Here is a 16,391-nt window from a genome sequence, read left to right as displayed (position 1 = left end):
TTGTCTTTTTGATGAGGGTATTGATCCCCCCCCCCATCTCCCTGAGGCTTACATTATTATCTTCTGGATTTACTCTGCAGAAATGGATTGGGTTTTGCAGATTAGTATTCAGCGCATCCCTCTCCCTCAACACTGTAATGCTGTTGTGATTTTGTAATGGTCCGAAAGCAAATGAGAGCTTTGCAGCTGGAAGTGTGCGGTTTGCCTTGTGTGTTCATATGGTGATTGTTTGCCGGGGGGCCACAGGGTATTCACATGCATATTTGCTTGTCTCTAAGTGTTTGTGTTGAGATGCCTCGTCTCCCTCTAAACTTAAAACACCCTTTAAGAGGTTTGGATTCTTTTATCCTTTCCCCCGCTCTGGATAAAAAAAGGTTTCTGTGTATCGCCAGGAGATTGACTACCTTGTCTCTTGTCAGCGCCATTAAGTTCTCAAGACGCTGCTTTTGGGGGAGTTATTTGTTAAAGCCACTCCACAGAAATGTTCTTGTTGGTGAGAGAGAGTGCACCAAAAGATCTGGTTTAATGGCCCAGCTGCCAACTATAAATGTCTGCCCGCTTTTATCTGAGACATATATTTGATCTCAAGTATCTGCTGCAGTTTTAAACAAGAAGCCTCCTCCACTTTCCTGCAAACTCTCCACTGATCAGCAGAGAAGCTTGCATGCATCACCATTTACTCTATTTCAGTGCAAAAAAAAAAAAGATATAAAAAAACATGATGGTGGATTTTGAGATTTACGGGGACACAGGTTGTTTTGCATAATGGTGTTTTCTTTGCCATCAGATTTCTCAAAAGCCTCACAGAGGGAAATGAGATGCTGTTGCCGAGTGGTCAGTTTGAATTAAATGAAATCTTTTCTCTGACATTCAGACAAATGTGGCGAGTGAGTCCACACATATTACCTTGCTTTGTAATCTGTTGGATCTTCTGAAATTGCAGTTTGTTACGTGGACATTGCAGGAGTCAGTGTTGTTATTAGAATTTCATCCAGTTCTTGTGTCAAAGTATAGAAACAGTCGGGTGGTTTTCCTGCATCAGTTCCATTGTCTTTTGTGTGTTTGTTTTCATGCATACACTTATACAGGTATCTTGTTCTTCATGCATCAACAACACTGTGATGCCATTTACAGCTGTGCATGAGCTGCTTCATGTCCTGTGGGAGCTGATCCCAGAGGAGCGTGGCCTGCATGTGCACCTGATCGAGACATTGCCAATTAGAGTGATTACACATGGACTGTGTGTGGTCTCCATGACGCACACTCTAATAACTGCTTGACTCTATTATCACTAAATTACATCAGATTTTATTATCTGCTGTCCACTAATCTCAACAACCACACACCCTCAAATTTCAACTTTTTATCCCTGGACATTATGGTTCACGTCATCTCGGAGCCATATTCCCTTGCAGACGCTGTGTGCATCAGAGTATCATACTTTAATGGAGGGGGATGCTGATAAGGAGAGGCTATAAATAACAGGATGGAGCTTTGACCTTCATTCCAGCTTCAGCAGCAGCAGCAGTCGCTGTAAACACAGCTCTGTTGTGCGTAATGAACAGTCGAGCAAGCTAATATTTAGTGTTCATTTTGCTCAGTCCCACTCCACTGAGCAATTTATTCATCTTTATAGATATAAATTAATGCATTTGCATAATACAAAGAAAGAGAGAATAGAGAAGGAGGTGCATGTGGAAAATGTCATATATTTTATTATGCTATTTTACCACGATAACTGAGTGGGAACTTTTCTCTTATGTTATACATTTATCGTGCTTTGTATTATTGTGACATATGCACCAATATGCATATCACTGTAATAAAATACATGTCACAGTCATAAAACAGCATTATTCTGATTATACCCATCATCTTTATCATTAATCATTAATATCATTATCATTTGTCCTACATGTTGATAGTGAGTGAACAAGAGGGACCAGAGAACAATGTGGAAATGGTCTGATGAGGCAACTTTCACCCTTTGTTTCTGCTTCAGAATTGGTTTTGGAGAGAAACCTTCTACCTGCAGTCACCGTCGCCAGCTGTTACACAGGGTGCTATCTGTGATGCTGCTGGCATCAACTGTGTGGAAATAATTTGATGCGGTGATTGCTCTGCATGACTGTGTAGAAAGCCGTGCAATATGTAGCTAATTTACGGAACCAAACAGCCTGTGGTGCACACTAACAGTGGTGACACACAATGTCAGTGGTTCCAGGGTTAAATTCAATTTGATTGGCAAAGTTCTGGAGGAGCAGAATGTGGAGAGAACGCATACACCCCATAACAAACAAATAAATAGAATGCATTATGCAGTATAACAGAAATCCAGTGAGAATATAGGTTGCAAAGGTTAAAAAAAAGTGCCATTCCTTATAATAATAATTATACTAATATTTATCAGTATAGCACCTTTTAAAAGTGCTCTACAAGTCATGAATGATGAAATTGAAGGCTGAATTTGTTTAATCAATTACAGCATTAAACAACTTTAGAGCCCAAATATAAGAATAAAATAAAGTAAAAAACAGTAAGTAAGATCAGACCTAGATTCAAAATAAACACACAAATAGAAATAATAAGTTGAAGGTGAATTCAGAACCCAACTGAGAACTGAGAAAGCACACCTATAAAAGTATTACGGTCATGGTTGTTCACGTTAACTATTTCTTGGTGATTCCATCATTTTATCCCAACGTCCATCTCTAAACGAGATGATACATAATCATAAACTACTTTTACACAAGGAGTATATTATTATCTTGATGCAGACACAATGAAATTTGACCTGCTCTGAATGCAGATATTTGAACTCCTGGCCAATAGGGAGCGTCTTTTTCTCAGTTTCGCCTTTGTGCTTTATTAGCAGAGAACAAGCAGTCCAGACGCTGTGGTGAAAAAGCTCATGTTTGGAGCACGTTGCCTCCTCAGCTGCAGAGAAATGTGTTTTCACAAGTTCATCACGAACGTCTCTGCATGCACCATCTGTAAGAATGTTTACGTGTTTCTTTGTTTGTTGAGAAAGTGTATTTGTGTCACAGGCCTGTGGCTGCATTTCTGTCTGGCTCTGACATTTGACTACACACAGAGGGAAACTAAGGTGAAACAGAATGAGCAGAGCTTCTAGAAATCCAATAGAAAGTTAAATCCAATACTTTTCATAGATTTATTAATTGTTGAAACCTTTTCTGACGTTTCTTTTTCTCAAATAGAATGATTTATGAGATTGTAAATTCAATTAGTGAGACAAAATCTGATTTCAGTTATTATTTGGGCCCGGGGGAACTGTATGCTTGATATTTGAATTTCTAAACAATGAATCAGTGAATCAAAATGAATCAGTTAACAGAGAGATTTAAAGATATTGAACATGGTCATTAGTTATATCCCAAGAATAAAAGAGACTATCACCCGTCTCCAAAATTAAAGGTAAAATAAAGATAAACCAAACTGATGCTTTGGCTTAATTAAGGCTGGTTGAAAAAATCAAAAATTGAATCAAGATAAGAAATTTCATATTAGTCGATATAGATAATTATGATAAATGTCACATTATTTCTGTGAAGTTTATTATTTTCTGTTTAATTAGTTTTGCTCCTGAGTAAGGGTTGTGGTTTTAGACTGAGCAGACAATGATCGCGAAACATTTAATGAATCTGATCAACAAATTGGACTTTTGTTATATGGCTATTAATACAAATGATATTCCAACAATTAATGATATTGTTTGATTGTCCAGGCCCAGACATAATACAATGTTGTTTCATAGTTAAAACTACATAACCAAGGAAAACCTAAACTGTTCACCCCTACATGCAGTTTGTGTTTGTCTGAACACTTTGCAGAATATGCATGTGTCTAATTGATGTCTGAATGGCAGAGCCAGTTATGAGTCCATTTACCATGGATGGTGCAGCTCTGCAGAATGATACCGTGGAAGGAGCTCTGAGCACAGCAAGACACCCTTCACACTGTGCATCTAAATGACACTGTACGTGGAGCACAGTGTGGTTTCTGACAGAACTTCAGGCTCACACATTCACACACTCCTGCCGGTCCTTCACTTTAACGCCTGCATACGTTTAGATGAGCTAATTGAGGCTTTCTCACTCTTACACAACTGTGGTTCTGTAAACACAGTCGGCAACAAAAAGCTTCTCCCACATTTAATTGTTACTGCAGATGTAAAAAGTATCAACAAGCATTGATGTGACAAACAACACGGTGGATTGGGGATGCCCACCTTGTGAGCAGAGAGCAGTCCTGAGACATGTTATTAAGTCTTTTGAATGGTGTGATAATCATGTAATAAAATATGTTCTGGAAGAATACAGCACTTCGGAAACTCTTTGCTCTGTCACAACCTAAGAGGCTTAGGTCGGCTTCACGACGCTAACTTCCTATCATTTTAATGGGCTGCCAGACGCTAACTTCTGTATCATTTTAATAGGCCTCCAGTCAAACAGGGAAACAGAGAGTGAATGGGAACAGAGTGAAATCCAGTGTCAGTCACTGAGCCCTGCCACAGACGATTAAACAACTTTGCTCCCCGCGTCTTGTTTGCGTCAGCGGCCAATTTGACTTATAGCACATCCAGTCCCTCAGAATCCACAGGTGGTACTTTGGGAGTACATGTTACTTTTTCTTTTTTTTTTTTCCACCAGAAGTGTGAACTTCCTCTGAACCTTAGAAAACCGAGTGTGCCACAACAAGCTCTTTTTTAACCTCAGCTTGTTACTGAGAGCTAAAGAATGGTGTTTCTAGTAGTGAAGGGAGGTGGGAGTCTCTGACATGGAAACAGGGAAGTAAAGAGTTTTGTGCTGCAACAACTGTCACGAACAAGATAACACCACTGGAGATGAGCGAAATAATTATTGTGTGAATATTAAATTTAACGCATAATTAGTCAAATGATTCCTGTTCAAAAAGTACATTTTAGGCAAGTTTATTTGAATTGCACACAAGTTTAAATTCGAAGTGCTTGTAAAATATAATGTGCATCATGACAGATTTTGGCAGTGGGAGAAATTATTTGATATGTATGTATAAAATAAAATATATAGAGAACAATAGTATATTATAACCATGCATTGTATATAATGATGGACGACATGAGAGCTCTCTCAAATAGTAAAGCCAAACCATCTTGATTGGAGGAAGTGGTGACGCGTTGTCCATCTTTATGTACATTCTACAATTTGAACAGATAAACTAGAAGACCACTCAGTAGAGTACATCTCCCAAGGCCCAACAGTCCCCTTAAATTCACTCAAGCTGCATCAAACTTCACAAACTCAATCAGTTGCCTTAATGTGCCTGGTTTTACTGGTTTTATTTCCATCAAGATCCATGAATGATTCTCTTGGAAAACCATGAAAATGTTGAAAAATCTCATAATGTAGGAGAAAGTGGGGAAAAAAGGTCACGTATCCATCCCCTGATTCAGATCCGCACCAGAATTTCATGGTTTCTTTCTTGGTTTCTCTTCTTTCCTTTTCCAAGTTTTGTGGAAATCCGTTCAGTTGTTTCAGTTTAATCTTGCTCACAAACAAACATGTCAAACGGGCAGGGGTGAAAACCTCTTGGTCGAGGTAACAATGGTGCATGTCTGTCATTTCTATCCTTGATTCTTTTTCGTGGCGTCTGTGACAGATTTATTACTTACATCATCAGCTCAGAAAAATCACCAATTAGAATAATGGCAGTTACAAGAAAGCTTTTCCTCCCCTCATTCATTTAATAGGTAATCTTCCTCCAGCTCCTGCCAAGTCTGTTTCAGAATGTTGTGTCATGATTTGGTGTTGACAGGCCGTGCGCTCCCCTGGGTGCAGGCTAATTTAAAAAGCAGCCATAGAGTAGCAGATGCCAGATTAATGTCAAAGGGAAAGTGACTGATGAGGAGCCTCCCAGTCGCTCGGTCACATGCTGGCACTGTTGCACATATGACAAGCTCCGGCTTGAAGCCCCTCAGTGCCTTGTAATAAATGAGCGAGGCGGTTGTACGTACTCAGCTTCTATTAACCAAGGGTTAAATTATACTGCGGAGACATTTATGCTGCCTCTTCTACTTTTGTGGTGAGGTATATGTTTTTTTTATGTATCCACATGCAGCACCATACCTCTTTGACTCTGTGACAGTAATTTAATTTGAGTGGCGAATAATTGTATTACTTCCATCAATATGGGTAGTTTGTTCTGCAACACAGCCACAAACGTAATGTGCCCATAGAGAATGAGGGCCCTGAATGGCACGAACAATTACATGCTATTGATTAACAATTATTTGTATCGCAGAGGACTCACCTAAATTTAAAAACAGATTATGGGAAAATCGTGGCGCAGTTGTGCTTGTCACATCTCGTATAAATCCAAGAATAGAATAAGCACTTTACGTTTAAAATATGTGCTGTCTCTTTATGTCCTCTGAAAAAAAACAGTCTAAAAAAGCCAGTTCTTTTCTGAGTTCTCATTCAGTGCCATGACTCAAGGCCGTTCAGGTGCCGGTGCTGTTGTTGTAGTTTGATTGACTTAGGACTGTAGGACAGCCCAGAGACGACTGCGACGCCCCAAATCCTCATGAGAACACAATTACAAAAAAACTGTTGTCTTATTCAATATCAAGCAGCTTTACTTTACCTACAGGGAAATGACACATCGATGTGACGTGTAAAAATGAGCACTGCATGTAAGTGTGTCTGCTGTGATCTCGTGTTTGAAAGGAAGGAACACACAGACGTACATACTTATCACTAGTTGCATTGCTATTGGCAACCTCAGGTGTTACACAATGAACGCACAAAATTCTGAGAACACTCTATGTACAGGGTTATTTAAAGTCATTATTCAAGCAACATTGAAGGGGATAATTGTCCAAAATCCTTCATTTTTGCTTACTTTTCAAGAAAGTGGGATGTTTTTGATTTAGAAGTACATGTTGTACATGCTCCAGCTTGAAAATAAGACATTTATATGTTAATATATACATCAAACCAGCCCAGCTGTCTGTTTGTAATATTTATGTCTGTTTTCTGGTGGGAGACACTGCCAGTCATCATGTATAATCTGAGTGTAAAAAATAAATAATTCACAGTTTCTGTGTCAAAATGCCAGAGAATTAGTATTTCAATCAATTCTTATAAATATTATTTTATAAATCCTCACTCTTCAACCTTTTCAACTGATTTCAGACCAGGGAAGTTTCAATAATTTGCAAGATGTACAGACATTTTCTCATTGAAGCACCATTAAACTACAAAGGTGGTGTAAATAAGCACTCCAAAGCTCAACCCATATTAAATTTGTAGTTATATGAACACAATTTCAGGACTTGATTACTTTGACTATTTTAAAGCTGGTGAACAATTTTCTTTTTTAAATGTCCACATCTACATGATTAATAAGCAGGGCATTGTCTGCAAACTTTTGATGATAAGAGCTGCTCAGTAGCTGATACATAGCATGAAGGTGTCTTGGTATACATTTGTGAACTTGGTTTACCTCATCGTGTCAAATGCCAAGTTCACAAATGTATACCAAGACACCTTCATGCTATGTATCAGCTACTGAGCAGCTCTTATCATCAAAAGTTTGCAGACAATGCCCTGCTTATTAATCATGTAGATGTGGACATTTATATTTGGATCTTGGTTTAAAAGAATGACCGCAGAGACAGGTCCACCTCACATTTTCCAGACAGAAGAAATATATAGTAGTTTGCAAAGAAGAGTAATTTACTATCCAAATATGAAGAGACGGCTAAAGAAGGCACTTCAAAAACTAAATGTCTTGAGGTTGGCAAGTCAGAATTGATCGATCTAGTTATTAAGAGTCAATATTTTTTTTGTTAAATTTAACAAATTTAATTTGATGATGTACTGTAGTGGAGACTGATGCTCAAATCATTTTGCTTCATGTAGATCCACAGACTGTTTGCTTGAATCAGAGTGAACCTGGCTGCCAGTGATTGAATTGATGAATTGATGTACACCCTCACGGTCCTAAAACTGCCTCTGGGCTGTGCCCCAAGTGTTGTAAATTCCTAACACCGCCCCTGCTGTTCACACACTATTCTTTCCCTATTTGTTAGGGGAATTAACTGTGAAGCGCCAGGCATGGGGATGTGTGGAGAGTGAGAGAGATGAGAATGACCCTAACGTATTAACTCTATTTGTTATGTGGCTGGTGAGCTCATGCAGTGGGGTTGGGTGGGTTTTTGTGATGAGGGCCGAGGTCTCTCATTTTCACTGATAGAGGGCTCAGACATTGAGGGAAGGACCAAAGCGTGGTGAAATTCAGTCAACTTCAATTACAGCCCCTTGTAGTTTTCCCAAAGGCACACTATAGTGCTTTTAAGGGGGAATCAATGAGGTGACAAATTGTTGTGGACAGCAACCCCTTTTATTTGTTACGCTGTTGTGTCCATGCCTGGATGGGACTCAAACAGCGTGCATGTGCGAGTATTGAGGTGTGCGTTTGGCATATATAGATGTGCAACACTTTTCATTTATGATAATTGAATGCTTTGGTCCATTTGTGTTTTGGTGCGTTATTTTCTGCTTGTTATCTGTCAAAACCTATTTTTAAATGCTTCCTAATGACTGCTCACATGTATCAGCTCCTGAGGCTCAGAGACGCTTTGTGTTTAATATCACAATAACGGTGTTAAGGGTTTTTCTTAAGGTTATTTGTGCTTTGTCAAGTCCCTGTCATATCTGTACTCGTCTGACGGCTGATGTGGGGTGATTCGCTCGAGTACACAGAGAAACATATGTTGTCGCTGAATTGTTTTTAATGATGGAGGGAGCCCACATGAAGCTGCTTGTCACCAATATACTTTCTGCTTGAACAGCTCAGGAAATTGGATAAACACCAGTGTTGGACGTATGGCGGAGCTGAGCAATACAGCTTTAGGTTTAGAGGAGTCACAGGGAAGTAAGAATTTATCAATAAACCTTTACACTTCCACAAAATGAGTTTAAAAGAGTTTAAAGATTATTTGATTTGAGAAATGCAAATTAATTACCTTCGCCAAGGAGGTTATGCTTTTGTCTGCGTTTGTTTGTTCTGGCATAATTATGCAAACACTACTTAGACCATTTTCCCAGGGTTCACTTACTTTAACATTGTGAGATATTATGTTTTTCAACATGTTCACCAGAGTGTGTGCAAGTTGGTGAAGTTTGATTGGATTTAAGATTTGAGGTGTGTGTTCTACTGAGTGCCTTCCAGTTCAGATTGTGACCCACATCTCCATTAAGTCTTAGGAATAACTACTCAAACATGTTAAATACTCTGAGTGAGTTAAAAGTCTCTACTGAGTTTATAAAAGTCTATTGTCATGGCCTAGCTTTGTGTTTGTACCATGCATAAATCCAACAAGTAATGAATCTAATTGGCAGCTGACTGCTTTGGTCCATTTTATCTGTGTAAAGCTGAAATGTATATCAGTCAGTGTTTGTGTAGCCTGTGCTTTGTGTTAGAGAAAAGGCTTTGTATAGTTTGCTCTTGCTCAGTGGTCAGGTTTATACTGTAAGTGTGAGTGTGTACTGACTTTAAATTACCTGGTGAAACTAATGCCTGTCACATAATTACTCTAGACTTGCCGTAGGATATATTTCTATGTCATGCAGTGTATAGAGTGCTTTCATATCATATTGTTTTATGTATGTGCGCTTTTTTTAAAAAGATTCTGTGAATGTGACGTTTGATCAGTCAAGCTCATGTCAAGTTACTATTCTGATGTGCAACTTGTACAAACAGCATGTGATTTCTCTCATGCTTGTCTGTTTGGGCTGCTGTGGTCTATGACTGCATTTTGATATAGCAGAGAATTTGTAGTCCTGTTACCTTGATCACACAGACACAACAGCATGAGATAAGAGAAACAGTTCGTGTCTACAGGAGAAGCAGAGCAGTTATTCAATTGTATGATAAAGCAGTGATGGAATACATTATCAGCAAGCACAAGAAAGACCTTTGCTTGGTATGATAGGTATGACAGGCCCAAAAATAGCAGTAGTGTGCATGTAATTTCTGTATAAATATATTACCAGTGAAGTCTAATGCTTTGCTGCAATCTACCTTTGTTCTCTGGCTAAGGTAGGTGCTCACCTGCTGGTCATTGGAGTCATTGGAGTCCAGCTGTACCTCTAAATGTACTTCTATCACTTTCCAGCTCAGCACCTTTCTCCAAATGTCTGCTTTTATTATTAATCCAGCAATTTTGAGACATTCTTCATCATTTTTCTCTGACAGCTTCCCAACAGGCACCAAAAAGGGCCCGTGATTTTAATGCAGCACATTTTTTTCTTTTTATGTCTCCGCAGGAAAGGAAGAGTACGTCGCAACCTTCAAAGGATCTGAGTTCTTCTGCTACGACTTGTCCTTGAACCCGATTCAAAGCAGCAGTGATGAAATCACATTGTCATTCAAAACCCTGCAGAGGAACGGACTGATGCTGCACACGGGCAAATCAGCTGATTACGTCAACCTGGCACTGAAAAATGGGGCTGTTTCACTCGTCATTAATTTGGGGTCTGGAGCCTTTGAAGCTCTTGTGGAGCCAGTCAATGGGAAATTTAATGACAATGATTGGCATGATGTCAAAGTAACAAGGAATCTACGTCAGGTAACAGTACAGAGGATGATGCAGAGACTCAGTAAATGAATCCAAACAGATGCACTTTAATCATTACCATCATACAATATTTTATTTTTCTGACCAGACATTGTAATTGGATTGCTAAATTGAATTATGGTGGTTTGTGGTGGAGATAAAATAGAACCACAAGTGATACAGGGACTTCTAGATGTGAATCAAGAACTCTATTAAGTTACAACGGGGAGCAGAAAGGAATTGCATTCAGCCTCATTCAGACAATTCACAACAAAGAGTATGACCTTTATTTAGTTTTACCTTATATATATACCTGTGTAGTACTATGACGAAGATACCCTGACGATAGACCTCAGTTCTCACTGTTTTTAGTATCTTTATGTGGAATTGACTGAACTCAAATGCCAGTGCAGTTAAAATAGATTTTTTGTTTTTATAAGCACGTTGCTATTTTGGATGACATCACTGTTGGGAGATTATTTCACAAGACAGTTTTCATGAAAGAGCAGTCAATGAATAGGAACAATTCTGACAACTTAATCTTCATAAGAGATCTGTTTTGTAAACATTATACAGTGTACATGCGGAGGGTTATGCTTTCTATTCAAAGTTCAGTGAACAAAGGCAAATCACTCCAACTGGATATACAGGCTCTAATGGGCTCTTCTACATGGCCTTGACGACCCATCTCTCCATTTATAACTCTAAAGAGACTATGTAGTGACAGCCCGTCTGGGTCAGACAGCAAAAGATTTCTTATGAATTCAACCTCCCGTTCCATTTAGCAGCTTGTGCCTCTTACATTACTTTACATCAGAGGACGGTCCCTTCAAGCCATCCCACTGATTGTGCCATGTGCCTCTGGCAGTGCTGCTCATAAGTGGGGGACTAGACAGGGTATCAACAGAAATGGTTCATGGCTGATTCTCACCAAGAGCAGAGGAATCAGCTTGGATGAAAGAAAGGTGTAAAGCAGAGTCCTTGGCGATGTCCAAATGCATCCATCTGCAAGAACAGTTTGTCCTGGCTGGGGGTGAAGCTGCAGAGATCAGTTAGGGTTTGTTGCATTGCAAGCAGATTGACTCATACTAATTTGTACCATGCCAGCATCAACTAAATGGAGTCCAGATGCAGCTGCCTCTCAGCAAATGGCAGAAAACACAGGATAGTTCAACAGTTCTAGACTGGTTGGCCCACGATTGATCTGAAGACACTGAAAGCTTGCTGCAGCACACATCAAAGCATTCAGTGGCTCTGCAACTCTAACAACAATGCCAATCGATGTCAGCCACCACTCAGTCTTAGGTTGGAATTTCACATCCCTGCTGGCTAAAAGTTGCCACCACTATAACAGGATCATGAACACTGCTTCCATTTACAGTAGGTTGATGTGTTTTGACTCATTCTGGTCAGGGAGTCTATTACAGTAGGTTATTGGGTGTTCTTAGTACGTAGCCAAATGCCACAGGCTGAGGTATTCAGGATGTTATCATTGGTGCACAAAGCACTGCTACATGTGTCTCATGAAGAAAACTGTCACTAGCACCTACTGGCAGTTGGTCCAGATCACTTACCAAAGCCAGAAGGACATGAAGGTCATTGTATCATGGAGTTGATAGGGAAAGACATATTGAATCAGGATTAGGTTTAGCATGTCTAGGTGTTGACCATAATTAAATATGTTTAATTAATTATCTCACACAGGCTGTGGCCTGCAAAGAGTATAGTGTCAACTTTTCCCAGCATACATGTAGATACTGTTTAGCCCATGTACAGACTTTTTTCAGTTAACACAACAGTGTCAAACTAATTCTAGACCAGACTTTAAAAAACAACATCTCTACATTTGTTCCTGCTCATTTGGTGGGAAATGTTTGTCTCCACCTCACTACCAGAGCTGTTTCTTTTGCATAATTAGCCAATTGATTATTGGAAAACCCAAGGAGCTGGCCAGTTTGAACATTCACTGCATTCAAATTGTGAAAGACAACCAAGCATATTGAGTGCATGCTCTGTGGGGGAATCCAAATTACCATCCTCCTCATTTTGTGTCAGGGTCTTCTTTGCTTTGTCTCATTGCAGTAAAGTGATCCTAAAGTTCATCAATAAGACCAAACGGAGGTACAGTATTGTATGGACGACGGAAAGTCTGATACGCTGGATTGGTCTCAAGAATAAAAAACAACTAAAATATGTTGCAAGATAATATAATACCAATAAATACTAATAAAAGAAACAGCTTTAAATGGTCTTGAACTTAGGACTGTTAAGAGGGTCAACTGATGTGCTTTAGGCATTCCTTCTTATGAACCATTTGGTGTCTGTCAATCATAACCTTTTGTTAGGACTTGGGTAAGGGACATTCTGCTACTCAGTGGTCTGATAACATACAGAACATGGTGCAAAAACACCATGAGAGAACTTAGGGAGTCACTGATCGAGCTCTGGTACCTCTTGTGGAGCTCTCTTGTTATTACCTTGGTCTGCTTTTTTCTTGTTAAACTTATTTTGCCCTTTTTTCCTCTATGTTACTAACATGCTTTGGAAACAAACTAACATCATTCATGGAATGTGCCATTCTACTAACCAGTATGGTTTTTGCCGTTTAACAATGTACTAACTAACAGTATTGACCATCATATATTATTTGAGTAACAATCGTTATTCTGTTCACAGTTTTTAATTTCCTTTCTCCCCCCTTTTCCACAAAGCACTCAGGCATTGGACACGCTATGGTAAACAAACTACATTGTTCGGTAGATATCATTCTAATTGTTTCTTAGTTTGGGTTTGCCGTGTGTTTCTTTTCTTTCTTTTTTTACTGTAGACGTCATTTACAAAAAAAGGGAAATTGCGGTTGGTACTCTTCTGCTTACTTTTCGAATCCTTTTTAATTTCTCGGTTCATTCATTTGTTTCGCCCTCTTTATTTCACTTGTTTCCTGTCCAATTCTGTTTGATCCACCTTTTTAGGAGCATCATTTCGAGCCTTTTGCATCAAGCTGTGGTTAATAATGAGGACCGTCTCCTGTCTGGCTGGCCTGATGCTCTTTGGCTCAGCCAGTTGTATCCCCATTCACTTTGCATGGCATGCACTTTGACTACGTGTTGCAAATGCCATGCTGCCCATTTGTCAAAAACAATGTGACAGTTGAGCTGTGTGTGTGTCTTTGGTGCTTCTCTGGTGTTTTTTATTTCTCTTTGTGGTTTTGCAGTGTCTGACACTGTGTGAAAATTCTGACCACATATCCCAATCAAGCATTTGGGAACATTTTCTTTTTGTATGCTTGTGAACAAAAAGAAAAAACAAATGCCTGCATGTTTTTTTTGTTTTACTAGTACCCTCAGTCATTGTCCTGTACTGAAAGGTGACTACTTTTCATGGCATGTTTTCCCTCTCTAACCCAGTGGCACGTTCTGATTTCATTTGTAGAACTGCTGGAAGAACTAATACGGAATTAATAGTTAAAACTAACCTAGATAACATTCTACTAACACCATTTTTGTGTCTACTAAAGTACTTTTAAGTTGCAGTAGGGGCAATACTAACACTGTAGTATGGGCAGTTCACTAACTCTAACAAGAATTTCTTTTGAAGGCTTGCAGTCTTCCTACTAATCAAACTGGACAAAATAATATTTGAAAACAAGAAAAAAGAGAAAGAAAAAAAACAGACATGAAAATGGGTTTCAGAGAAATAATAGGGAAGTCTATCATAGACGACAAGAAGAAAAGGCAATGGTGTTGTAGTGTATAGGCTGTCTGAGTATAGCACGTCTTTTCCCTGTGCTTTTTTGTCTAGGTAACAATATCCGTGGATGGGATTCTGACCACCACAGGATATACACAAGAAGACTACACCATGCTAGGCTCTGATGACTTTTTCTATGTTGGAGGGAGTCCTAGCACAGCTGACCTGCCCGGATCTCCGGTCAGCAACAACTTCATGGGCTGCCTCAAGGAGGTAAACACTGCTTCTTGTGTGCACTCTGAGGCTGGTGGGTGTGCAGGATATGACTGGCTTCACCTTAGGACACCCAAATAGGCACATCCACCCACACACTGACCCTGTCTCATCATTTACACTTTGCTTTAGTTAGTTTCACCTCCTTTCCCTCATATGCTCTCACAGAAACTTTATTTTGCCTCTGCCACCCCCTCAGTGCAATGATAATATTATACACACACACATGCACATGGAGGCACACGCTGTGTCACGCAACCACGCATGCCAAGCTTAGTCTTGCAGTGAACTTGACCACAGGCTTCATACAGATCGGTCAGGTGCACTTCACAAATGCTGTAGCCTACGTGTAGACGTGTACCCTATGCAGAGCCCTATGCCATACCCTGAGGTGCACCTCCCCAAAGAGAGCACTAAAAGACAGACATTGCTGTACCTCACTGTTTTCACGTATACTCTATGGTGTCTGAGCATTTTGTATCTTGGGGGTTCCATGATGTAATGAGCCATTTGGTCTTACAATCTGTCATTTGTCACTTAAAACTGTATTTATGTGTTGTAGTACATAAGGTGTATACCCGTACATTATCCATACCGCTAATCCAATGTCTTTGGACTGTGGGAGGACAATATGCAAACTCCACACAGAAATACTACTGGCTGTCTATATTTCATCTCTAGAGATGGGACAAGAGGAGAAAAGAAAGAGGTCATTTTTTGTGGGTTCTTAAGTTATTCTGTTCCCTTAAATCTGTTAATGTTGTTTAACGTGGATTCTGACCTAAATCCTTTACCTAAGCACACAAATATAGCTGTATAAATCTCTGTACTACAAAAATGAGCCATTGCTCTTTATATTTTTTTTCAAAAGCTATTTCCCCTTTTCCTCGTGTCTCTCCCCTATTCTTTTTCTTTTGTTGCTCCTTTGGTGTCCTACATTTTGTCTCTCACCTCAAGCGCAGGCTATCGTCCTCAGTGACCCTCTGTGAGATGTCTTAGACAGCTCTGCTTAATGAGCAGGCAGGGTGTGGACCACATGTCCACCCGCCATGTACTGCTCATTAGAGGTCTGCTTGTTAAGGAGACTTGTCTTAGTCAACTACGTGTCTCTGAGATGCTGTAGAAATGGGACTGCGGCACCCCAGGCATGGAGATCCACCCCACTGAGCTGCCTTTGCTGCTGCACATCAGCCTAACCACAGTGGCTGGTATCGCTATCCTGAGATCAATTGCTCAAAAACTTTTAAATATGGTGCAGAGCTGTGATAGTTCCCAGGAGACGTGAGACAGACTTAGTTTCCCCTCTTTTATTCACTCATGGGATCGTTTAATATCCCTTATTTAGTTTTACAGGACAAGTCCAGATGTCAATACCAGTTTTTCTAAGAGAAAGCTCATACACTGTAAAATCCATAACTGCTATATCACCTACTTGGCTTTAATTCATCTCTGACGTTTTTAGTGCGTGAACAAACTCACTGCATCACGTCATCCGGCCTGTTAAATTAAACACATGCCCTGTCTCGGGTCAGCTCCTGTGTATGGCGTGATAACATATCAGCGTGCGCTGCGGGCGCTGATTGATGGCGTGATCCCGAGTGGCTTGTTGCAGTGTTTGTGTGCAGATTCCAGTCTGGGTTTCCACGCCCGCCTGTTGGTTCTTCTGATGGCGAAACAAACGCTGGTGCAGTAATAGCTCAGCTGTCACAGCCCGAGCTTGATGACAAATTAGTGCAGCATTACTAGTGCAGCTCCAGTCGTAGCTCACACCAAAGCTCCTTTGACTCTGAAAGGTGCCCTTTGTCTT

The 16,391-nt window shown here is 39.9% G+C and overlaps 1 protein-coding gene across 28 annotated transcripts in view; it reads left to right on the top strand.

The window, feature by feature from the left end:
- Positions 1-16,391, top strand: part of LOC109630696 (neurexin-1a) — a 245,071-nt gene that overhangs the window by 70,050 nt on the left and 158,630 nt on the right. For 21 of the 28 annotated variants that reach the window (XM_069538551.1, XM_069538526.1, XM_069538536.1 and 18 more), the window contains 3 exons: positions 10,332-10,633; positions 13,333-13,356; positions 14,423-14,584. In XM_069538551.1, coding sequence (XP_069394652.1) covers positions 10,332-10,633; positions 13,333-13,356; positions 14,423-14,584 — 488 coding nt within the window. The remainder of the gene's footprint in view (positions 1-10,331; positions 10,634-13,332; positions 13,357-14,422; positions 14,585-16,391) is intronic. The other 7 variants (XM_069538524.1, XM_069538545.1, XM_069538543.1 and 4 more) reach the window with 1 other exon arrangement.

Source organism: Paralichthys olivaceus, chromosome 14 (genome assembly GCF_024713975.1).
Source record: "Paralichthys olivaceus isolate ysfri-2021 chromosome 14, ASM2471397v2, whole genome shotgun sequence".
In the NCBI taxonomy this organism is placed as follows: domain Eukaryota; kingdom Metazoa; phylum Chordata; class Actinopteri; order Pleuronectiformes; family Paralichthyidae; genus Paralichthys; species Paralichthys olivaceus.
This window is presented reverse-complemented; position numbering and strand designations above follow the sequence as displayed.